This window comes from Malus domestica, chromosome 01 (genome assembly GCF_042453785.1).
Source record: "Malus domestica chromosome 01, GDT2T_hap1".
Classification (NCBI taxonomy): Eukaryota; Viridiplantae; Streptophyta; class Magnoliopsida; order Rosales; family Rosaceae; genus Malus; species Malus domestica.
This window is the reverse complement of record NC_091661.1, coordinates 28,627,275-28,652,861: the sequence shown is the minus strand read 5'-3', so window position 1 is coordinate 28,652,861 and position 25,587 is coordinate 28,627,275. Positions and strand designations below refer to the sequence as shown.

At 37.6% G+C, this 25,587-nt stretch overlaps 4 protein-coding genes across 4 annotated transcripts; 1 reads left to right on the top strand and 3 right to left on the bottom strand.

The window, feature by feature from the left end:
* Positions 1-22: 22 nt before the first annotated feature.
* On the top strand, positions 23-3,230 carry LOC103439742 (alpha-L-fucosidase 1-like). Its single transcript, XM_017333841.3, has 3 exons — positions 23-1,565; positions 1,678-1,917; positions 2,492-3,230. The coding sequence occupies exons 1-3, from the start codon at positions 1,024-1,026 to the stop codon at positions 3,183-3,185; spliced, it is 1,476 nt and encodes a 491-aa protein (XP_017189330.2). The 5' UTR covers positions 23-1,023; the 3' UTR covers positions 3,186-3,230.
* A 1,006-nt stretch (positions 3,231-4,236) lies between these two features.
* Positions 4,237-7,044, bottom strand: LOC103439726 (pentatricopeptide repeat-containing protein At5g66520-like). Its single transcript, XM_070820008.1, has 3 exons — positions 5,228-7,044; positions 4,821-5,095; positions 4,237-4,547 (listed from the first exon to the last, which is right to left on the bottom strand). The coding sequence occupies exon 1, from the start codon at positions 6,976-6,978 to the stop codon at positions 5,344-5,346; it is 1,635 nt and encodes a 544-aa protein (XP_070676109.1). The 5' UTR covers positions 6,979-7,044; the 3' UTR covers positions 4,237-4,547; positions 4,821-5,095; positions 5,228-5,343.
* A 1,445-nt stretch (positions 7,045-8,489) lies between these two features.
* LOC103439717 (cytochrome P450 704C1-like) lies at positions 8,490-11,521 on the bottom strand. The gene is made up of 6 exons (XM_008378309.4): positions 11,063-11,521; positions 10,662-10,877; positions 9,870-10,163; positions 9,419-9,739; positions 9,073-9,276; positions 8,490-8,969 (listed from the first exon to the last, which is right to left on the bottom strand). Exons 1-6 carry the CDS (start codon positions 11,369-11,371, stop codon positions 8,787-8,789), a joined length of 1,527 nt encoding a protein of 508 aa, XP_008376531.2. The 5' UTR covers positions 11,372-11,521; the 3' UTR covers positions 8,490-8,786.
* A 1,753-nt stretch (positions 11,522-13,274) lies between these two features.
* On the bottom strand, positions 13,275-13,850 carry LOC139191309 (uncharacterized). The gene has a single exon (XM_070811952.1). It carries the CDS (start codon positions 13,848-13,850, stop codon positions 13,275-13,277), a length of 576 nt encoding a protein of 191 aa, XP_070668053.1.
* Between the last annotated feature and the right edge of the window lie 11,737 nt (positions 13,851-25,587).

Genomic DNA, 25,587 nt, shown 5'->3' with positions numbered 1-25,587 from the left:
CATCAATATTCTCCACTAAAGCGTCCATATTTTTCTTCTAGAAAGACAGTCACTGTGAGAGATTTTCTCACCCTCCAAAGTCAATAACCCATGTAATGGAGATGTTCTGTTTTGCAATATAGTTTCCGTCGCGACACTTTTATGATAAATACTTGTAGAATTTTCAAAATATGAACTACTCATCTAATAAAAGCTTGTTATGATAAATTGGTGATGGGAGATGTTTATCCATACAATGATCCTTCGCCTATGCACTCAGACCAAAAGGCAAGAAATCCGTGAACGATTGTATCACATGCAACAACAATTGCAAAGATTAAGTGAAGAAAACAAAAATTCATGCAGAAAAAGGTTGCTTGGTGTCATGCATGTTTGGCTTTCTTTATTGGGAGAATATTCTCTTACATTACATGTGTTTGGTCCCTCTATTCCCACTTCTAAATAATTCACTTTTCGTGAAGAATTATTAGTTGTTGTTGTTGCTTTCGCATTTCTCCATCAATCTCTCCATGCTTGGTCCTCATCTACATCCTTTTTAGTTTATAAATGATTTTCTTGGACATTTTCCCTTGATTTTTTTTTATTGATGTATGCTTGTTTAGTTGTTTTCATTTGGTTGGGTTTGTTTAGATTGTTTTCATTTTAATTCTAAAAATAACAGCAAGTTTGAGCTGAGAATCAGAACAATGTATTCACATGCACTCAAGTTCGAATATCTCTCTTCATAGATTAAATTGAATTAGAAAACCGCTAGAATAGAAAAAGAAACCCTTAAAATAGTAAATACTCTAGCAATTATAATGTACATGCAAGAGTTTCAACAAGAAACAAAACTAAAATTGTGCAAATTAAGTAACATAAACCCAAAAAGATATATAAGAAAGAAAAAGAGAGTGAGATAAACCCTATGAGGCCAATTTCAACTTCTGGGATTTATTGTGGTTACAAAATTTCCAGTCCTATTTAAAAGGTGCTAAATAGACAACAAAGAAAAGAACTCAACAGGCCAAGGCCATTATAATTATGGCTAAAATATGGTGCTCTTTGTGGATAATCGCATTCTTTCAGCTGTGCACTTGCACCTTCTCCAAGCTTGAGCAAGTCCCAACACCTCCACTGCCAATCCTGCCCCTTCCCACATACGCCCAGCTCAAATGGCAGCAAAGGGAGATCATCATGTTCCTCCACTTCGGAGTGAACACATTCACCGACTCCGAATGGGGAACGGGGCACGAAAGCCCCGGAATATTCAACCCAGTCGGTCTCGACGCCAACCAATGGGCCAGAACAGCGTCGGACGCCGGCATATCACTGATGATACTGACTGCCAAACACCACGATGGGTTTTGCTTGTGGCCTTCAAAGTACACGGATCACTCCGTGGCAAATAGTCCTTGGCGAAATGGTCACGGGGATGTTGTGCATGAGCTGGTTGATGCAGCAAATCCCCGTGGGATTGATATAGGGCTCTATCTCTCACCGTGGGATAGACATGATCGGAGATACGGGCATGAGATTGCCTACAACCAGTACTACTTAGCTCAACTGCAAGAGCTCCTCAGCAGGTAAGGCCTCGCCGCATTGATCAACTGATGTAACTCAAGTCTGTTACAAAATATTAACTTTAATAGTTAAGAATACTAAACTTCTATTGATTTTTGGTTTTGTTGTTGATAGATATGGGGGTGTGAAAGAGATTTGGTTTGATGGGAATAAGGGGAAGAATGCACCAAACATGTCCTATTATTTCACAGATTGGTTCTCCATGGTGAAGGAGTTGCAGAGCTCCATTAACATATTTTCGGATGCTGGTCCGGATGTTAGATGGGTTGGAAATGAGCAAGGGTTTGCCGGGAGTACGTGTTGGTCCACCATTAATCGGACCTCACTATCAATTGGCAATGCAAGCATTGAAGAGTGAGTACCATTTTTTTTTATTTTCTACTTCACGGAAATTCACTTTTCTTCTCTTTGTAATAAAATCCCATCATTTTGGTATATCTTGTTTTATATTTGTTTTTTTTTCCCTGACAATGCAATATTTTGAACAACTCTAGTTTACGAAAAAGTAGATGTACTTGAATGCAAGACAGACTGATACGTTGTCTTAGTCAACTATCCTAACCCGCACCTGTCATTTGGTTTTGTTTAAGATGGAAGTGTTTAGGCCGGCGAGCACTGCCTAACTTACAAGCTTAACCCACCTCTGTCATTTTATTTTGTTTAAGATGGAGTGTTTTGTAGATTGCCAAACTCTTAGCATTACAGATTAATTGAAGTTGTAGCTAGTTTAGTGATGGATGGGAGGGTTACAAGTTAGAATTAGGGTAGATTCAGGATTACGATTCATTTCGATATAACTCGTAACTGTAGCTCATTTGGCTTAACGTGTATACAGGGACACTGGTTGATTGATTGATGTTATTGTAGGAAAGTGACCTCTCTCATATCTTAATCCACCACCTAACGAATGTCTTGTTACTGAATGCAGTTATCTCAACAAGGGCGATCCAAAAGGGACGGATTGGTTGCCGGCAGAGTGCGACGTTTCGATCCGAGATGGATGGTTTTGGCATAAATCAGAGTCACCCAAGAGGCTAAGCAAGCTACTTGAAATTTACTACAACTCGGTGGGGAGAAATTGTGTGCTGCTACTCAATGTGCCTCCTAATCCGACTGGGCTCATAGCCGACGAAGATGTTCAAAGACTGAGAGAATTCAGAAGTGCAATCGACGCAATATTTTCTACCAATTTAGCAGAGAAATGTTCTATCAAAGTTAGTAGCCGAAGAGGAGGCAAAGGAGGAGGTTTTGGACCTGAAAATATGCTAGACAATGACCATTTGTGGACATATTGGGCTCCAAGGGATGATGAAAAGGAGAGCCATTGGATTGAATTTAGAAGCACAGGATCAGATGAAGGGCTGAGATTCAATGTGATTCGGATCCAGGAGGCGATCGGGCTTGGTCAGAGGATCAAACGGCACGAAATTTACGTGGACGGTAAAAGAGTGGTAAATGGAACCACAGTAGGGCACAAGAGGCTTCACAGACTTGGAGGGGGAGTTGTACATGGCAAACTTGTAAGAATAAAAATTGGAGATTCAAGGGGGCTGCCCTTAATTTCTTCCATTGGCCTGCATTTTGATCCCTTTTGGCACCCAATTGGGCAGCCATCGCAATAAAAATAGGGCTAAAACAATAAAAAATAAAAGTGTAGGCTCTGAGAATTTCTCTTCGTATTTTTTTTATGCCTTTTCTGCATCTGTTGTCTGAAAGGGCTCTGTTTTTTTTATAGCCAACGGACCATGCTCTGCGTTTTCTGTAGACCAAGACAAAATTAAGGCACGTTTTCTAACAGTAATCGGCTTCCTAAGTTCGTTTTGACTCCTTAACGACACATATGAAGAAATCACTGTTTGACACAGGCAAAAATATTTTGTTAAAAACAAGGGAATTGTTATTAGCACTTCAAAATTTTCTTTCACTCCAAACTTTCTATATTAGGAAAACAAAATACACTTGTGAAAAGTGTAGAATGAGATTTTTGGAATGCCAATAAGGGCTGGTTTGGTATTGCTGTGCTTTGAAAAAAAAACTGTTTTTGATATACTGTGAGAATAAGCTCATTTTTGCTGCTTCACATTTTCAGTTTTTTTTTTTCATCCAAAACTGTGAAAATAAGCTGTTTTTAAGTGTTTACCAAACATTTTTTTGAGCTCAATTTTTTTTATACCCACTTTTTTTATAAAAACATCTCAGTACCAAACTGGAATTAACACTTCCCAAAAACAATAAGAAAAGCTTGTGCGCAAGTCTCAAGTTGTGGTTAGTAGTTGAGTTTTTTTTGGTCAATTAGCAGTAGGTTTTTTTTTTTTTGTCAAAGGTTCAATTATTAGTAGTTAAGTAGGACAGAATACTTTCAAAAAAGGAGCCTGTATTTTCCATTTTGGACGACATTATTGATGGAGACACATTACCTGCAAGCTCCAATACCGAATGCGAGTTCGGTAATGATTACTTTCTTAGACATACAGTCAGAAACTTCGATAGGGCTCGTTTACAAGGATAGGTTTCACCTGATGAGATAAAAAGTTCCGTGTTTAACTTTTTGTGATGATTCGGTCGGAGTGTCCTACCCAAGTTTTTCTCTAAGACTTGAATGAGGCACGTTCTTAAAAGGCAAGTATAGAAGAAAAGAAGGAAAACATTTGGTTATGCCATTGATAAGAAAAGAAGGAAAACATTTGGTTATGCCATTGATGATACCATAAGTAAATGTACATAAATTGTATAGTGATGACACTGATGAGGAGCAAGTGAGCAACACACTGCCTACAGTAGAGTTAAGCGGTAAACTAAATACCCCAATCTTGTAGAAGAATGCACATAAAGGCCCCCATCAACGTGTAGGGTGACCATCGTCCTGCAGTTGATGCCTTCTCCTCATCACTTAGCTTGAATATGAAGCTGTCTAAACGCACAGCAGAAAATATCTTCATCTCCCTGTAACTGAATTTCTTTCGGATACATATTCTTGGACTCTCCTGCGTAGAATCACAAAATCTCTTTAGTATTTTGCATTCCTGTGTTCAAAGGATGTGTGATGGATGTGAATGCAATCAATATTTTCCTTCTTACCTGGAAGGCTGTGAATTTAGAGGTCGCACTTGGTGCGATGGCAAGTGCCTTCGCCCATGAGCGGTAGGTCTCGGGTTCGAGACTTGGGAGCAGCCTCCTCATAAATAGGGGTAAGGCTAGCCGACATTCACCTCTCCCAAACCCTGCGTAAAGCGGAAGCCTTGTGCACTGGGTACGACCTGGAAGGCTGTGAATTTGAAAGGGCTTTCTTGATGCAAATGGCCATTTTCGTTGAGCCAGCTATCTGGCCGAAACACTTCTGCATCATCACCCAATAGATATTTCGTCGAGCCATCCCCCCTTTTGACACTAAATCCATCTGACCAAGTTTCATCCGATAAGTCTTTGCATCCTATGATAGCATCCGACAGTTGGCTGCAAGCTTTGTATTCCATGGTGAGCACAACACACATTGGCTGGCCAAATTGCTGTCGCACATGCCCTCATCCCATAACTATTGCTTGGCAACAAGACACAATGAAATAATTTCATGAGCAACTGAGGACAAATTTCGAGTACAGATTTTGTCTACCTGCCAATAAAGTAAGAATCACGTGGTGATTAAGGCCTGAATATTAGAGCATACCTCGGGAAAATTCTTCCAGCAACTGAGTTCATTCCATAAGCAAAATTATTCTCATCCGTAAGAAATACTTCTTTTGTAAACAAATAGACCACGATATACTGAATTTTCATCTCTCATTACAGTGATTCCCTGAAGCGTGTGTCATTGTCTCTAGATATATCGTTATTCAACTGATTCAAGATCCACAATAATCCCTCCATTTCGACATTTGGTGATCCTCTCACGGAGAATTCAAGAACAAACCCATTGATTTCAATCATGCTACAGCCCGGGACTTCCTTTTTTATACCTCTTTCTTTCATTAATGACTTGATTCGCTTTACGTCATTAAATCTACAAGCTTTGGCATATATATCGCACAAGTTCACATAAAAAGCATGGTTCAGAGGCTCCAAATCAATTAAATACTGTGCCACCCTTGCTCCTAACTCCACCTTTCCATGTATTTGACAGCCTCCAAGTAATGCACCCCAAACAAATGTGTCTGGTTTCATTGGCATACTTCTTATACACTGTTCTGCCTCTTCAATCAGCCCGGCACGGCTGAGTATATCAACCATGCAAGCATAATGATAGAGCTGTGGTTCAATTAAGTAAACATGCTTCATTGCATCAAAACACCAGCGACCTTTCTCTACAAAACCAGAATGAGCACAAGCTGAAAATAGCGCAACAAATGTCACATGGTTCGGCTTCACCCCGGCTGTTTCCATCTGTTTAAAAAGACCAAAAGCCTCATTACCTAACCCATGGAGAGCCATCACTGAAATCATAGCTGTCCATGCCAGAGTATCCTTCTTCGGCATTTCCTGGAATACCTCATATGCTTTGTCCACAAATCCACACTTACCATACATGTCAACCAGCGCTGTCCCGATAACCACATCACTGTCCAAACCACTTCTCCTCAGATACCCATGAACCCATATCCCATGATCAATTGCACCAAGATGAGCACAGGCTGCTAGCACACTAGCAACTGTAATCTTATCCGGTCTAACAATATCACCACCGGTGATCTGCATTTCGTGAAAAAGTTCCAAGGCCTGCTTTGGTCGTCCACCTTGAACAAACCCTGTGATCACGGAATTCCAAGTAAAAATGTTTCTCTTCTTCATCTTCCGAAACAGCTTCAATGCCTCATCAAGACTCCCACTTTTCAAATACCCCTTAATCATCGAGTTCCAAGAGACAACATCCCTCCCCGGCGTTTCATCAAACAGTTTACGTGCACTACTAAAAAACCCGCACTCAGAATACATACTCATCAAAGAATTCTGAACAAAAACATCACTGTCCAACCCATACTTAACGGCTTGACCATGGATGCTCCTTCCTGCGCTGCCATCAACCCTGCTCGTGCATTCTTTCACAAGGAACGGAAAAGTGAGACAATTCGGCGAAATCCCATCACAGAGCATCTGCTTATACAGCAACAAGGACCCAAAAGAAAGAGCTTCATCCCTGCCGCCGATCTTTCTACACGCATATGTTCTGATCATGACGTTATACACGTAGAGATTCGGGTTCTCTATGGCTCGAAAAACATCGATGGCGTAGCCATGAGAACCCGAATCAGAAATGGCCGAGAAGAAAAGGAGACGAGTAATGAGAAAATTTTGGTCATCTTTGGGTAAAAGTGGAGACTTTATGATTTGGGTATGGATTTGTTTAAGCTCTCTCATGTTCTTGCATTCATGGAGCAAATGTAGTAGTGTGCTCCTAACACTTGCCATTTGGGTTTCAATCATCCTCTCTAAATACAGAGAGTTCTAAAATTGGGCGCGAGGCCATTGTCGTGTTAACATGCTTTTTCTGAATAAAAAAAGGGAAGCAGCGGCGGGCCCAAGATTTGAACTTGGGGTTCCTAGTGTCAAAAAAAAGTTTTTAAGATAAGAACAGGGCACGAAGTGCAAAAAAAAAAAAGAAAAAAAAAGTTTATTAACTTAGTGGGATATGTCAACAAATATCGGTATATGCCGAAGTAATCTAATGAGTGATATAGAAAACTTGTCAAGTACTATCAACGCAATATGTCGAGATATCCCTCGCATGTATTACATCAAACTTTTAGTAAGCACAAAAAAGACGCGTACCAAACATTAGGAGAGTCCTGAGAAAACCTTCACATGTATATTTCCAAAACATTAAAGTTTTGACATGCCAGGACAAATGTGGCATGCACCATGTATTTCACAAATTGTACACATAGATGTGACTCATCGAAATTGGACGAGTCATCAAGAATGACACGTGTCAGCATTTGACGAAAATGAATTATTTGATTTTAATTTAATTTAATCAAATAATTCATTTTCGTCAAATGAATTATTTGATTTCATCAAGAAGCACTACTACCCGTGCCTGTTCTTTAATCACCACAAGCTAAATCCTTACGGCAATCGTGCATCTGATATCAAGTCATCATGACCCTCGGATCAACAAGTCATATCTACACATCTTCAGAGATCGAATCAGAGGAACTTTGTAAACAGAGATTGTAACTCTACATTTACATTAATACAATAACAATTATTTGGTACACGTGTTCTTGTTTCATTTGTCACAGAATTTTTGTGTTTACACTTATATTGTTATATCATGAAAGAATGCAAAAGACGATGATCGTAAAAGAAGTAGGCTAATTTTAACAGCACAAAAAAAATCAATGGAGAACCCTATTTCTATCAAAAGGACCGATCACAAGAGAAATGACGGGAAAAAAAGAAAAAGAAAAGAGAAGTATGAGTTTGAGAGAAGATTTGAAGGAGTGGTAGGTATAACTTTATGTAGAAGAGTGAAAGGTCTTGGCCCTTTATCTCCTCTTTTAAATAATTTTTTTTTAATAAACGATATTATTTACATTAAAAGATAAAAGAGTGTTCTAAGCCTTACAAAAAAACACCTTTTAGCGAACACAAAATTCGTTCTAATAATTCCAAAATTGTCGTACAAATGGTTCAGCGTTTAAACAATTCCTCACGAGGTCGTAGGCCCCCGGGGAAAGCCTACCGCGAAGAAATATGTTTGGTTGACCATTTAGTAGCAAAACGTTTCCTCCCTCAAAGTTCCCATTTCTCGCTATAATCTGTTTCCCCATAGGATATAGCGAGAATAGGAAAAACCTGAAAATTTTAAGGGAAATCAGCGAGGAAAACATCACTCGCCATGCTATTCCTATTGCTAGAAAACTAAATTTCCTACAGTAAGATGATCATTATTATTTTTTTCTTTTTGTTTACAAATACCCAATAATTCAGAATTTAAATGGAAACAAAAATATCTTATATTGCAAATCAAACTTAATGTTTTACAACCAAAGTTACTTATTTTAATGTAACCAGCACTACATATATATATATATATATATATATATATATATATATTTATTCTGACACAACGATTGAATATATATTATCATAGGACATACATGATTATGATCGAATACGTAAAGAAGGCTTCATTTTAGTAACTCTTCTTTTATTATCTAATACAGTAGTATATATTCTGATAATTATATATTAAGCAAACTGCATGGGGGTGGAAAGGAGGCATCTGTTTAAGGCCTTGGAGAGGCATGCACATAAAGTCCCCCGTCGATATGGAGGGAGATCTTGGTCAAGTAATGAGCCACCCACTTCTCGTCACTCAGCTTGAATTTGAAGCATCCTACAAGTGTGGCACACATGATCTTTGTCTGCCTATAGGCAAAGTCCCTTCCTATACAAATTCTTGGCCCAGCCTGTATACGTGAATGACATATATATATCAAAATTCTTCAGAAATAATCTCATCCTTTGTGCATATTTTTTCATTAATCAACATGCATGTAATTTCTTACATACATTAAAAGCTGTAAATTTGAAGGGGCTTTCTTGCTGGAAAAGGCCATTTTTGTCTAGCCATCTCTCTGGTCGAAATTCTTCTGCATCATCACCCCATAGATATTTCATCCTGCCCATTCCGTAAACATGGAATCCCACAAAATCCCCTTTTTTCACACTAAATCCATCTGGCCAAGTATCATCAGCTAAACAAATTTTTGCATTCTATATATGACAGCGTGCATCGCACAAAGTAAATTGTTAAATATTTAAAAAGTAACACGCAACGATTCAAATACAGAAAATTGATGAAATGTTTGATGTATTTGTGCATGCATTTAATTTTAGATAATAAGTACTTAATTACCAGTGGAACTGAAGGGTACAGCCTGAGTGTCTCAGACAAAGCTGCATGTAGATATTGCATTTTTTCAAGAGCTTCTTCAGTAAGGGTGGCAACAGCCTCATCAATGCGTGAACTGTCTTTCAGATTTGTTGCCTCTCTAACTTCCTTTGCAACCTTTTCTTGTATATGAGGATGCTTGCATAGCATATAAATAAACCACGTAAGAGTGCTCGCCGTTGTGTCTCTTCCGGCAGCAATGAGACAAAGGATCAAGTCTCTCAAGTACTTTGGATCGGCATCTGGAGATTTCAAAAGCCTTGAAATGATGTCTCCCTTCTTTAACTGCCAATATTGCCAGTCATCCACACTATTAACTTTATTATTTATTTTACAATAATACTACTCATACTAAATTTATTATTCATTTTGGAATTAATATAACAGTTCATGGAGTGGAAGGTTAAATACTCACTGCCAGTAGCTCATCTTCTGATGAAGTATCTGTTTCAATCTTTCTTTTGATTAAGTTATAAATAAATTGATCTATCAATTGGACATTCTTCCTTAGCAGTGCTTCTGATCCAATGTTTAAGAACCTTCTGATCTTCCAGGAGAAATCAACATAACGATAGATGGTCATTTCGTTTGCTACATCAAAAGCATGGGCAAACTGAATACCTTCTTCATTTGTTCCGTACATAGTGTCTAGTTCAATTCCAAGCAGAATCTTGACGATGGCGTCTAAGGTTGCTTTCATAAACAATTCCTTCGTTCCAAAAAGAAAACGCCAAGAATTCAATATATATACGCCAAGAATTCAATATATATATATATATATATATATATATATATATATATATATATATATGTGCGTGTGTGTGTGTGTGTGTTGTATTTATGTACAGGAATTAGGAACCTCATTCAAAGATAATTATCTTTACAAAATTAACCACATCTCAAAATCATTAGTCCATAAATAGACGAATGCAATGTTTTAAAAGACAATGTTTATAAATATAATCAAATCAAACTATTTGGATTCTAATGATTTTAATTTACAAGGTTGATTCTTGGATGGAGATCTAAAAACTAAACGGTTCCAATTATTTAATCCTCATTGCATAGTACTCCAGGTTTTGGTGATAACTAAACATGTGTTTGCTATTGTGCCGTGGGATCTCCTTCTGAAACTCCTAATATATATAAGGAACTAATACTAATCATGCTAAATATATAAGGAACTAATTCTACATGGCAAGCTTACTTGGATCTCAACTGCTTTGTTGCAGGTTGCAGCTTCAGAAATTATCCGGGCCAGTTTTACTGCATTGGTTTTGAAGACTGTACTGCTGAAGTCTTTCAAAACTTTGGTGGTTAATTCATTGCCCGCTACCTTTCTTTGATGCAACCATTTTTCTCCGTCCACAGCAAAAATCCCGTCTCCTAAAACATCTGACAGCACGCCGGAATGGTACCAACCCTGCAGCAGCTCAGGAATTGGAACTTCTGTTATTAGATAACTATGGTGATTAACATAAATATTATCCTTATAAAATCATTAAGATGTTCACCCTTCAAATATACACGCGACAAAGAATCAAAAAAATACTTTTGAAATTTTATAATATCATGAACTTCTCATTTAACTAGTCAGAGACAGCATACCTTGCCATAGTTTGCAAAGTTTGTTTTGAGGATGTATTCAACATTTGCAGGATCCGTGGTGATAATGTAATCTATGATCACATTATAAGCCCTGTAACTTTTGTGTTTGTGTTCAAACTCGGTCATATAATGGTGCAGCCTAGGGAAGTTGATGAGTGTGTTCAAGAAATTTGTGACGACAGGATGGTATCTCTTTTTTTTCTCAGCACCCAACCTTCTAGCACGGAATCTTATCACAAGCACAGTTAAAATTACTACCGCTAAACTTATTGCAATGGGAGGAGGAAAACGAAAGGAAAGAACATCCATGGTACTCGGTAGGATGGTGAAGAACGTACCTCCAGAAACACTTTGTATTACCTATATATAATATAGAGAAGATCGGCTCATTTAATGGAAAGCAGGGCCGGTGACGGACGAGAGACAAGTGACAGCTTCACCTCCTCAAAACCTTAGACCATTTCCAACGGAATGAGGGTCATTTTAGCCTTCTGGCCCTCCAAGATATTAATATTTTAATGAACAGTGCAAAACTATATTTGCCTACATATCCAACCAAGGGTCATACATAATTTATTATTAAAATTTAATGTTGTTTCATATTGTTTAATGTTACTTAATTTAATTTAATGTTGTATAATGACTTAGGAAGTTATAAGAAAAACATAGAATTAAAAAAAAATAATTTAATTTTGTTAAAAAAAAAAAAAAAGACCTACTATTCCTGTCAGATATAACCGACAGGAATAAGTACAATGCTATCGGATATAAGGCCATCTCCAACTGAATGGTCCATAGGGCCAGAGAGCCGAAAATAACCCAAAAATCGTCTCCAAACAAGGGCTAGGCCAGAGGGCTCGTGGCTCCCACGGGGCCGAAAATAGCCTAAAAACCGTCTCCAAACTAAGGCTAAGCCAGATGGCTCGTGGCTCCCACAGAATTTGAAAGGGGCCAAAAGGCCAATTGGCTAGCCCAATCCAGCCAGCCCTTGGTTGGGCCAGAAATTCTAGCCTTCCTGTCGGATATAACCGACAGGAGTTTTAGGCCAAATTTCAAATGCAACGGTTAGCGGACGTCAGCTAGCCGTTATTTTTTTTTTACACAATTTTTTTCCTATAACTTCTATTTTTTTTCTATAACTTAAAATTTGTTTTATATTTTTTCTATAACTTCTATTTTACAAAATTTGTTTCATATTTTTTTTAATTATATATTTTTCCTATAACTTCAATTTTACAAAATTTGTTTCATATATTTTTTAAATTCTATTTTTTTCCTATAACTTCCTAAGTCATTATACAACGTTAAATTAAATTAAGCAACATAAAACAACATTAAATAACATTAACAAACATAATAATTATACAACATAAAACTTAAATGCCTACTCCATGCTATTTTTGGCCCAAAGATGTGCAACAAGATCCTGTTGTAGGTACTTGTTTGTGGCACGGGAACGTATCATTCTATAGCACCTCATGTACTCATTTATAGAAATACTACCAGTTCTTGGATTGAAAGGCAAATTAGGCCCATCATATATTTTTGCACGAGCCCTTCTTGACATATTTGGATCTTCTTGGTCATCATCGGACTCTCCATCAATATACCCATCTCACTCATCCTCCATTATCATATTGTGTAATATGATGCAAGACATCATGATGGAGTCCAAATTTTCTCGACTCCACCCTCTTGTCAGTTCGCTGATGATCTTCTACCGTGCTTGTAGAATGCCGAAAGCTCTCTTAACATCTTTCCGGTATGCCTCTTGGTGTAAGGTAAACAACTTTTCCTCGTCATTCCTTGGGTTTGGAATTGCTTGGACAAGTGTCGCCCACTTTGGGTAGATGCCATCTACCAAGTAATACTCCATATTGTATGGACGGTCGTTGATGTAGTAGTCAAGTTAAGGTGCTTTACCTTCCGTCAGGTGATTGAAGAGGGGTGAACGCCCAAGAACTGTAATGTCATTTTGGGATCCAGGGACTCCAAAAAAAGCATGTCAGATTCATGTGTCATATGAGGCAACCGCCTCTAACACAACAGTTGGCTTTCTCGACCTTTCGCATAAGCCTCATTGCCATATGGTGGGACAGTTCTTCCAATCCTAATGCATGCAGTCTAATAACCCTTTCATGCTCGGAAACCCATGGTCTTTAGCTTTGCGAATGAGCTGATTTAGATCTTCTTGATTTGGCTCACGGAGGTACTAGTCTTTGTAAACATGAACAATTATGTCACATAATTGTTTAAGAGTATCAAGGCATGTAGACTCAAACATATCATGGGTTTCATCCATCGAATTAACTGGGGAGCCATAGGCCATCATTCGGAGTGCAACAGTAACCTTCTGATGAGGTGAGAAACCAGGGCGGCCTGCTCTGTCTCGCTTCTGTCGAAAGTATGGATTGACCTGCTGGATATCACGAAGTAAACGCTTGAAGACATGACGCCTCATTTGGAAGCGTTGTCTGAAATCCTTTTCTGTGTACACCGAGTTGAGTTTGAAGTAGTTGTTCATCAGATTGGCATGCGTCATCGCTCTGTTTTGTGGTTTGTAAGAGTAACCAACAACAAAGCCACCCCATTGAGGTTGTTCCTCAGTTGGCTGACACACCATGGCCACAGTTATGGCTGCTGCTCTATTTTGTTTGTTGCGCCTTACTTGAACTTCTTCATCAGACTCCTCATCTTCTCGTCTCATTTGCACCCATTTTTCTTCCAATTTGGAATTGGATGAGGACCCCCAGTTATAATCTGAAGATGATCCAAAGTTGGAATTCATTGCAAACTTGAATTGAAATAGATTGAATTCAAAGTTGTGTGAATTATAGCCCAATATCCACCTTATTTATAGCAAAAAATAAAAATAAAAATTCAAATCCAACGGCTAGCTGATGTCACTTAGCCGTTGGATTTGAATTTAAGTTGTAGTTTTTTAAAAATAAATTATGTTTGGCCTTTTGGCCCTCGGTTGGAGACGATTTTTTGTGATAAGGCTAAAACGAGCCCTATGACCCTTTAGCCCTCGGTTGGAGATGGAGGCAAATATGATCCTATACTGTTCATTAAAATATTAATTTCTTGGAGGGCCAGAGGGCTAAAACGAGCCATCTGGCCAACTTTCGGTTAGAGATGGCCTAACCGACAGGAATAATGAAATTTTTGGCCAGCCCGAGGCTGGCTAGCTGGCTGAGTTGGGCCAGCCGGTTAGCCTTTTGGCCCTTTTTTGTCCAGTGGGGCCTACGAGTCCTTTGGCCTAGCCCTCGATTGGAGACGATTTTTGGGCTATTTTCGACCCTCTGGACCCTTCGGTTGGAGATGATCTTATACCCATACCAGATAGCACTTATGAGATATTTTTTTAATTATTAAATGTAATCGAAAAGGTAATCATTTATTCATTCAGTTTGAATAAACAACGACCATATTTCTAGCATTTTGTCGGAACAACCCTATCCAGATTTTAATATGAGGTTCATAATTTTTTCCTATTCAAAATTAGTAAATAGTAGGGAAGAATAATGGAGGAGACAACCGACGTACAAAGAATACTCATCTTGTGTAAAAATTAGAGACTCTGATTTGGGTAATGACCTTGTTCAAGCCCTCTCCCGTACGTTCTTGCATTCACATTCGTCCAGCAAGTGTCATAAGATTGTTTTCCTATAGGACTTATGCATAATGTTGTCAACACAATGTACATATATCTTACCTGAGAAAAACAAAGTAGAGGATTCAAATCCATTTTATAAGAACTTAAGTGTGATGTGAGAAAATTACAACACTGTCATTTTTAAAATAAAAATTTAATTTATGGTCAATAAATCATTTTATATTTCAGATATTTTATTTCTAATCACATGTCAATTAAAATAGTTATCCTCTTCAACTAAAATCAATGAAATTTTTTGTCTCACACTATAGTTAAATCAATATTGAAATAAGTTAAGGTTTCATCGTTAAACAAATTGGTAATATGGGAGCAGCCTAACTCTTTAAAAGCATATGTCACGTCTCTTCTTTCTCCGGTGTATTCATTTTGAACATGTCATCTCACATGTGACGAAATTTCAAGTCTGACACGTGAATAAAACAAAGTGGATGACACGGAGAGTGTGTGCTCGTTGGGCTTTCTACATGGGTTAATCTGCTCTATAATACAATGAAAGAAGTTGAAATGAGTAGCCAAACTTTTTATAAGCACATGAAATGCCATTTCTTTCACCATATTGGCCTAGTTTCAAAATGCTTCAATGTGCGTGACAAAAAATCTTGCGGTGCTAATGTTGGAGTTAAAGTTGATACAGCTAAGGCTTTTGATACCTTAAATTGGTCCTTCCTATTACGGGTGCTTACTAATTTTGATTTCTCCACTTGTTTTGTGGACTGGGTTTCTACTATCTTGAGATCAGCTAAATTGTCCATCTTAATCAATGGTTCCCTGCATGGATTTTTCTTTTGTTCTCGAGGAGTGCAACAAAGGGATCATCTCTCTCCATTGCTTTTCTGCCTAGCTGAGGAAGCTCTATCCAAGGGTCTGAGTTGGCTCCAACTTGATAGGCTTACTAAACCAATTTTTGCTCCAGGAGGTTGTATTTCTCTTTCTCATGTACTTTATGCAAACGATATTTTCATTTTTTTGCAGAAGTGATGTCGTCACTTTGTGTAATTTGCAAGGTTTCGTAGACAGATACAGTAGGGCCTCTGGTCAATATATCAATAAGGACAAAAGTACTTTCTATTTGGGCTTTACTTCAAAGCATCGCAAAGTTGTAGTCGAGTGATACTTGGGGTTCTAAGAAGGTAAAGTACCATTTGTTTATTTAGGAGTTCCAATTTTTCATGGCAAGCATATGAGGTGTCATCTTTAGGCCTTGGCAGATAAAGCTAAAGCTAAGTTAACAGGTTGGAAAGGAAAACTTTTAACAATGGCAGGAAAAGTTTAGCTTATTCAATCTATGCTTTTGCATATTATCTCTGTTTATCAGTGACCTTCTTCCTTGCTGAGGTCTCTTTCGCGATGTGCTCACAATTTTATATAGTCAGCTGACGTGACTTCAAAGAAAATTGTCACAGTTTCTTGGTCTCAGATTTGTGCACAAAAAAATAAGGGTGATATAGGATTGTGTGATCTTGAAGGGAATTATTTGTCCTAGTTAAGAACATGTGAAAACATTTGAACACATAAGCAAACTAACAACACTTTAAAGTAGGCAAACATTAAAAAATAATTCTAAAACCCATGACTTTCAAAGCCTGGCGAATGGTGAACCACAAGACTCTTTAACAACATTAAAGAGAAGACAGGATTTTGAGATTCATTACCCTTGAAGCTCATCCTTGTTTACACAAGGTCTTCAACCAAATGAAGGGCCTTCAAGTCACCTCCTAGCTCCTCAGATCTTCCTTGTGATTTTCTTCCCTTTTGATGCTCCTTTGCTCCTTGAGGATATGAGGAAAGGAACTCCAAAGATACCAAAAGTTTGGTACCTCTAATTCTCCACACCAAGGATGATGGTGTGAAGATAAAATGGATTACCTAGAGGAAGTTGGATGCTAGTGAACTCCCCTAGGAAGGCCGGCCTTTATTGAGAAAAAAAGGGAGAAAAAATTTCTCTTCTTTGCCTCAAGAAAACCCTAGTGAGAGAATGGCTATAAAGATGCCTTTATACCACCTCACATGTGAGTGGCAAACTTGCAATTAACCCAAGTTTGCTACCATTCACCCTATGGCTGGTTTTGACTTTGTCTTTGGGTTAATTTCTATTTAGTTTTAGTTGTCACACAACTTAAACTCAATGGGCCTTGTGGACCAAAACCCTTTTGGGCCCCGAGACCCGAAATGAACTTGAAAGCGCAATACGAACCTTTCGTATAATTAATTAATCTTGACCATTCTCAATTAAACCATTTAATTGCTTATCCATCTCATTTTTATTTCTTCACTTTTATCCTTACTCGATGTACGATCCATTAGGTTCCAATTAGCGAGGCAGTAGGCGATTGTTACTCTTAACGATTGATTGTGAATTGAAACTACATTTCAATTCTCCCTTTAATGAAGATTAGTGTTTGCTAATCTTCAGGGATTCCACAAATCATGAGTGACACCTAGCAGTATGTCATGGCTACCCAGGCTAAGTAGAAGTGGTTGGAGAACCTATCCAGTTACAATTACAATGCAATACGGTCATTCTCTAATACAATACTTTTAATCACATTGTTTGAGTGATAGTTTGTTTCATGTCTACTATCCAATGTGATACTTTTCTATATGATTCAATTGAATATGATTTGGGAATAGCTTTCTAAGTTATATTCGTATGTTTTGGCCAAAGACTCCTGAATCATATCTCAGAGTATTATCCCTCTACCATGAAAGGTTAGAGATCCCTTGTTGTGCATTCATATGCCTACATGACTAGATAACTTGACCCCAACAATGTCGTGGACACTCTCAATGGAATGCCTTTGACATGATCAAAGATCAAGGACCTAACCATTAGACATCTATGATGTCTCAAGTCAAATGACTAATTTGCATATTGCAACTTACGAGTTCTTACATGACATGTATGTTTGAACTCTCTTTTGATCGTAGTTCAGTGTACTCGATTACCATTTTGAGCACCTATGTGTTTGTCTCAATGTCCAACACTAAATGACTTGACTAGTCATACTCACGCTTGAATTAATATAACACATACTAACCTTAGCGGATTGTCAATGCCTAATTGGCAATCCTATGGCTATGAACGTTTTAGGAATGAACACAAGAGAAAAGTCTCGTGAATCTAACTTACTTAGATCACTTCTCTCTTAGATTAAATACATTCCTTGGATTCCCTTATTGCTTAAATACATAATACAATAAATAGTGATTAACAATAAGCTTTGCTCTTCATTAAACATATAATAGTTTAACATAATAAGTATTCTAAAAGCTATTACATCAAATGAGTGGCTTTGTGGGCATACTTCCAAAAATTTCCCACTTGCACTCAAAGCCACCTTTCCATGTATCTAACACCCATCTTGTCCATATGACGGTTAAGTTGGATTTGAGACATTGGCTTTGTCAGTGGATCTGCTATGTTATCGGCTAAGGCAACCTTGAGGATGTTGACTTTCCCTTCGGCGGCATATCGTCTAATGATATTGAAGCGTTTATCAAAATGCTTGTTCTTTTAATAAGCTCTAGATTCCTTAGCTTGAGCTATCGCCCTACTATTATCACAGTACAAAGTTATTGGTAATGTAATGGTTGGAACCACTCCAAGTTTAGTGATGAATTTCTTCATCCATAATGCTTCTTTGCTGGCTTTAGTTGCAACGACATATTCTGCCTCCGTCGTGGAATCAACAATTACTTTTTGTTTCTTACTCTTCCAGATGACAACCCCACCATTTAAAGTGAATACATATCCAGAGTTGGAACTTCTATCATCGACATCAGATTGAAAATCTGAGTCAGTATAGCCTTCCACTCGCAACTCTGATTCTCCTCCATAAACGAGGAGCATATCCATAGTTCTTCTTAAGTACTTAAGGATCGTCTTGATAGTTGCCCAATGTTCTGATCCTGGGTTAGATTGATATCGACTAGTAATGCTCACAACATAAGCGATATCAGGCCTTGTACATATCATGACATACATGAAACTTCTTATCGCAGAAGCATAAGGAGTCCTACTCATCTGCCGTATCTCTTCAGGCGTTTTCGACCCATGGACTTAGAAAGGTGAATTCCATGTCTCACAGGAAGAATACATTTCTTAGATTGTTTCATTTGGAACCTACTTAGCACCCTATCTATGTACATAGATTGGGATAATCCAATTAATTTTCTGGATCTATTACGATAGAGCTTTATCCCCAATACATAAGATGCATCTCCCAAATCTTTCATATGGAAGGTTTTGGACAACCATACTTTTACAGAAGATAGCACTGCAGTGTCATTCCCGAATAGTAATATGTCATATACATATAGCACTAGGAATACTGCTGCATCCCCAACGACCTTTTGATAAACACAATTGTTGTCTTTATTATGAGTAAAAGCAAACAATTTGATTTCAATGTCAAAACGAATGTTCCAGCTCTTGGAGGCTTGCTTAAGTCCATAAATGGACCTTTTAAGCTTGCATACCTTAGTCTTTTCAGACTTGGACACGAAACCTTCGGGTTGAGTCATATAGAGCTCTTCCTCTAGGTAGCCATTCAGAAATGTTATCTTCACTCCATTTGCCATATCTCATAATCATGGTATGTAGCTATAATAAGCAGAATCCGAATGGACTTAATCATGGCTACATGAGAGAAGGTTTCTTCATAGTCAATCCCTTCTCATTGCCTGTAACCCTTGGCTACTAGTTTAGCCTTATAAGTCTCCATGTTCCCATCAGCGCCTATCTTCCTCTTGAAGACCTATTTGTTTCCAATAGGTACTATACCTTATGGAGGGTCTACTAGAGTCCATACCTGATTTTGATACATGGAATCCATCTCAGATTTCATGGCCTCTTGCCATCTCTTTGAATCAATATTGGACATTACTTTAGTGTAATCTCTAGGGTCCTTATTTGTGTCATTGTCACCTAGAAGGTGCAATTCTCCAAAGTTGTCATTCATACCATACCTTTGAGGTGGCTTGATGACCATTTCAGATCTTCTTGGAGCTTGAGGTTCAGGAACATGGTTGTCAACTTGTCGAGTGCTTGTTTATGGTTCATCATTAATCTCATTAATTTCCATCGTTTTACTTATAGTTCATTTGAGAACAAAATCGTCATTTAGAAACTTAGCAATTCTGGCAACAAAGACTTTCTAGTCGTCAGGATGGTAGAACTCATATCCCATATTTTCTAAAGCATATCTCACAAAATAGCACCTAATTGATCTCGCTTCAAGCGTAGTAGCTTCAAACTTCTTGACATATGCTTCACAACCCCAAATCTTAATATGATTAAAACTTGGCTTTCTGCCATGCCATATCTCATAGGGCACCTGTGAAACTGACTTGCAAGATACTCTATTAAGCAAGTAAGCTGCTGTACATAGAGCGTATCCCCAGAATGTTAATAGTTGATCGATAGAACTCATCATAGAATGAACCATGTTCATCAAGGTTCGATTTCTCATTTTAGAAACTCCATTAAGTTGTGTAGTTTCCGGTATAGTCCATTATGATATTATTCTACACTCTTTGAGATAATCTAGGAACTTGTTACTTAGATAGCTTGACCCCAACAATGTCATGGACACTCTCGATGGAATGTCTTTGACATAATCAAAGATCAAGGACCTAACCATTAGACATCTATGATGCCTCAAGTCAAAGGACTATTTTACATATTACAACTTACGAGTTCTTACATGACATGTATGTTCAAACTTTCTTTTGATCGTAGTTCAGTGTACTCGATTACCATTTTGAGCACCTATGTGTTTGCCTCAGTGTCCAACACTAAATGACTTGAGACTAGTTATACTCGCGCTTGAATTAACATAACACATACTAACCTTAGCGGATTGTCAATGCCTAATTGGCAATCCTATGGCTAGAAACGTTTTAGGAATGAACATAAGAGAAATGTCTCGTTAATCTAACTTACTTAGATCACTTCTCTCTTAGATTAAATACAATCCTTGGATTCCCTTATTGCTTAAACACATAATACAATAAATAGTGATTAACAATAAGCTTTGCCTTTCATTAAACATATAATAGTTTAACACAATAAGTATTCCAAAAGCTATTACATCAAATGAGTTGCTTTGTGGGCATACTTCCAATAGATCTTTGCTCTCTAAATATTGTGGCTCTTTTAAAGCTTGGATGGGTTGTTATTACTTCTGATTCTTTATGGAGTGTTTATTTTCGAGGGAGCTTTCAGCTTCATGGTCCTTTATACTCTACTTGTTACAAACGGTCTTCTATATGGTCTGGTATTAGATCTATTATCCCTATCTCTTGTCTTCTCTTGTTTCGCATGCAACTCCTCCTGTAAAAATTCTTCCTTTTCTGCATTCAGATTTCTTAGGCATGCATGTCGGCTTACAGATTTATCTCTTCTTCTTGATGTGTGATTTTCTTTTTTACCTAATCTTTTTGGGTTTTCCTTTCTGTTTTGCAGTTTATCTTGCAGGTAACTTTTAAGCTTTATTTTAGTTGGGATTGACTCTATGTCCCCTTCTATTACTTGTATTTTTTTTTTTCAAAAGGGATAAGGTTATATCCCCCCTCTTTTCCTATATTTTCTTTTTCAATAAGGGTAAGGTTTATGTCCCTCTCTTTTCTTGTATTTTGGTTTTCTTGTGTTATGAGGGATAAGGTTATATCCCCCCTCTTTTCCTATATTTTCTTTTTCAAGAAGGGTAAGGTTTATGTCCCTCTCTTTTCTTGTATGTTGGTTTTCTTGTTTTATGAGGGATAAGGTTTATAGTCCTTCTGACTAGGTGTAACTTTTTTTTTTTCATATCAATAAGATTTCCTCGTACCGCTGAAGTTTCTAAAATATATATAAAAGAAGTAACTCAACTTTTTAGAGCTTTCATTGACCTATCAGTTGAGGCAATAAATTGTTGATTGACGTAATCAATGTAAAGAATAATTTATAACCTTAAACAAAGGGTGGTGATATGCCCACCCAGTGTCTTATTTCTTCACCCACCTTATATGTACACCCACCACGAAAAGTAGAAAAACATATAAACTATTTTCCCACCCACCATTATTCCCAAAATAATATATTTATTCTTTAATTTTTCCTTTGCTTTAAAAAATTATCATAATTTAAAAAAAAAATCATAATTAAAAAATATATATCATTAAACAGAGGGCGAAGCCACGTGAGGGCGAGGAGTGGCGGCCGCCACTCCCCTGGCCGGAAAACACGCCTGGAGCAAAGGTTCAGCCCCTCCCCTTGTCGGAAAACTGGACTGGTTCATCCCCTCTCTGTTCCGGTGCAGTGGTTATGCTGCTGCGCAGCAGAGGTGAATCCTTTCTCTTTTTTCAAACATCCAGGCTAAAACGAAAACGAAACCGTTTTGTATATGTTTGGAAAAAATAAATATATATAAATAGGGGGGACCGCGTGTCCCTCATTCCCCTCTCAGTCTCAGACCGTGTCCACTGTCCTCCTTTTCTTTTTCAATCTTTGGCATTCACCCAATTCCCATTTTAATATTTTATATAAGAGACCCTAATAGGTAATCCTAATGCCCAATCCCTTTTTACTCTCCCCAGTTTCCTTTTTCTTTCTAACTCCATCTGACCATGCCACACCGCATGTCCACCTCCTCCTCTCAACCACCACTTCATTTCTTAATTTTATTTTTTTTATATTTTTAGCTCCATTAATTGATATGAATTTTTGTTTTAATAATTAAATGAGTAGAAATTAGGAATATGCAACACATGAAAATTATACTCGATTAGTTTAAACAATGTTATTCCGATGGAGGAGGGATGTTGGACGAGAAGGTTGAGTGGAGGGAATGAGGGTGAATTCGACGAAGGAGGGATGTTGGAGGAGAAGGTTGCGATGGTATTGATGAAGGGCTTCGATTTTGCAGATTTACCATGGTAAGGGTAATGGTAGGAGAAGGGAGGTGTTTGGTTATCAACATAGCAAAAGGTTTGGGAAAATATTAAATGGACGGGTGTTATAATGTTATTAGGGCACCTGTCTATTTTTTTGTGACCCACTTTTATTATTCTTGTATGTATTTTTCTCCCTCTTTTGAAGACCCCCAGCGTATCTATCTTGAACTTTTATATTATCTATAAATATTGTTTAAAAAAATAATATAAATATTGTTTAATGCTTATTTTACGATAAAAGAAATTTATTTAAATTCATCTAGGCTCCTACCCAAATCTTGCCTAGGCGCCTAGCTGCTACGCCCCATTTCGCTGACTGACTAGTGCCTAACGTTTTTTAGAATCTAATTCTAACCAATTTAAGCTTCTTACATGACTTTGATATTTACCGCTTACAATCTCTTTGGTAAAGAGACTGTTTTTTATATGAATATTGACTCAAAACTTTGCACTTTCTAATGTGAAAGCAACCGCTTCAATTGAACCTTACACTCTTTTGAATTTCGCCCATCCCCTCGGCAAATCCTAGCTTCGCCACTGGAGGGTGGTAGAGGTAGATAATGGAGTTATCGTGTACAACAAAAGAATTACTTTCAGAGATTACCCCATTGTTGCAGCAAACTCAACAATGAAAGCTTTTGTGGAAGATTATTGCTAAAGATTATGGGTTATCATGCTTTTGAACACCCATACCTGCTTCTCCTCGGCACTTGCGAGCGGGGGTCTTTACCTTCACAACATTAAGGGCTGGTTTGGTATTGCTGTGCTTTGAAAAAAAAGCTGCTGTGAGAATAAGCGGCTGTGCTGTGAGAATAAGCGGCTGTGAAATAAATCAGCAGAGTGTTTGGTAAACTTTTTTGTAAAAGTGCTTTTGGAAAAAAAAGCAGTCTAATAGTGGGTCTTTTTATTAAAGAAGCACTGTAGCTTCGAGTGCTTTGAAAAAAAGCCAGTTTTCCAAAGCTACAAATAGCAGCTTCAGCTTTTTCCTTTGATTTCAGCTTATTCTCACAGCAGCTTCCAAAATAAGCCTTTTTTTTTCAGTTTACCAAACACCTAAAACCCTCACAGCTTTTTTTCATGTGTGCTTTTTTTTTAAGCACCTCACTCCCAAACTAGGTCTAAGTCTTCTTTGCTAAAGCCAAAATTCAACTATTTCTTAAAGGAAATCTCTCGCCCAAAAAAGGCAAGTTGCTCTTCTAGTAAATCATAGGTCGTCTATTCGGATATTATTTATATTATCACGAACCTCCAAATATCACCAGCAGCCCCATAATTTCAGAACCGTCACTATACCAGCACCCCCAAAACCTCAACCCTCATAATTTGGTGTTGCTCTGGCTTTTTCCTGACATCAGATTCCTCCAAATTCAATATATGGCAGGTATCCAAATTGTTCCAATGCTTTTTCTTTTTCTCATTTATGATATTTTAGGTTTTTTTGTCAATATAACTAATGATGTGGCAAGACATGATTGATTGGTCTTTTAAGTTTTTGAATGTCATTTTACACAAGGATAAAGTTGTCAATTAAATTATTATTTCAAAATGAATGGAAAAATAAGACATTGATGTGAGCTTAGTAGCACTCTAAACATATAACTCCTAAAAACCACCTAACCCGGACTGGAGATGCGCTTCCTGTCTCTTTACAACCCGTTTCCCACGCCTCTTGTGTAGTCCCCTCTATCATTCTGTAGTTTATCTCTTTCTATGGCTGCTGTTTTGGCTTCTTTTATTGTCTCTAGTTGGTTTGTCCTTGGGGGTTGGAGCGTGTCCTACCTCCTTTATGCGTTCCTTGTGGGGTTCCCCCACAATATGATCTCTCGTTTTCGAACCAAAAAAAAAAAAAAACACCCTAACCTTAAGGATTGTAAATGTGGTTAATAATAATGTTTTCTCGTCTATTTTTTCATGCAGCCTTTATGACTGAAACATGAACCCCACACCCCACTTGGTGAAATATATTTTAATCAGAAAACCCTATCAAGTATATATCTATCATTTTGTCAGAAAACCATATCAACGTTTTAATCAAAGGTTCATATTCTTTACGATTCGAAGCAGTAATAACAAGAATAATAAAAAAATAGCAGAAAAGAGACAGACCATTTTAAAAATTTGTCTTCATATGCGTTTATATTGTTGTTTCATATTTATAGTTATTAAAGGCTTACAGCTCACCCCGCTCACAAATATAATTTTTGCCTACCGCAAATATTTGCAAAATGGAACATGATCTTTTATATATATAGGATCAGGATCCTCTCTTGAGCCAAGGGTAAGGATCTTCCTGATCAAGCCCATCGGTCTGTTGAAATTTTATCTAATGGCTACAATTATAATAATTTTTAGAGTGACCTTCTGTTTGTAACCGTTGAGTAAAATTTCAACAGCCTGATGAGCTTAGTCAGGAGAATCCTCACCCTTTACTCAGGAGAGGATCCTGATCCATATATATATGTTGGGAAATAGTAACCATTAATCCAAGACAAAACAGGACCTAGTCAGATGACTTGAGGTAATTCACTCTAGGGATCTCATGATCTTCTCATGAATTATGGAGTTTTTCAATTTTGCTTTTTATTAAGTTATAAACAAATTGATCTACCACTTTCACTCTTCTTCAGCACTGCTTCTGATCCGATGTTTAAGAACCGTTTGATCCTCCACAAGAAATTAGCATAATGACAAATAATCATTTCGTTTCCTTTATCGAAAGCATCAGAAAACTGGGTACCTTCTTCATTTGTGCCATTCATTTGTGCCAAATGGTGTCTAGCTCTGTTGATGCACAAAATCAGCGAGGATTTTAGTACAACAGAAAGTGTCAAGTTTGTGACCTTCACTAGACTGCTCTGGTCACTAGTGCAGATAAGTATGTAAATGGATAGAGACAGAGAAGCAAACACAA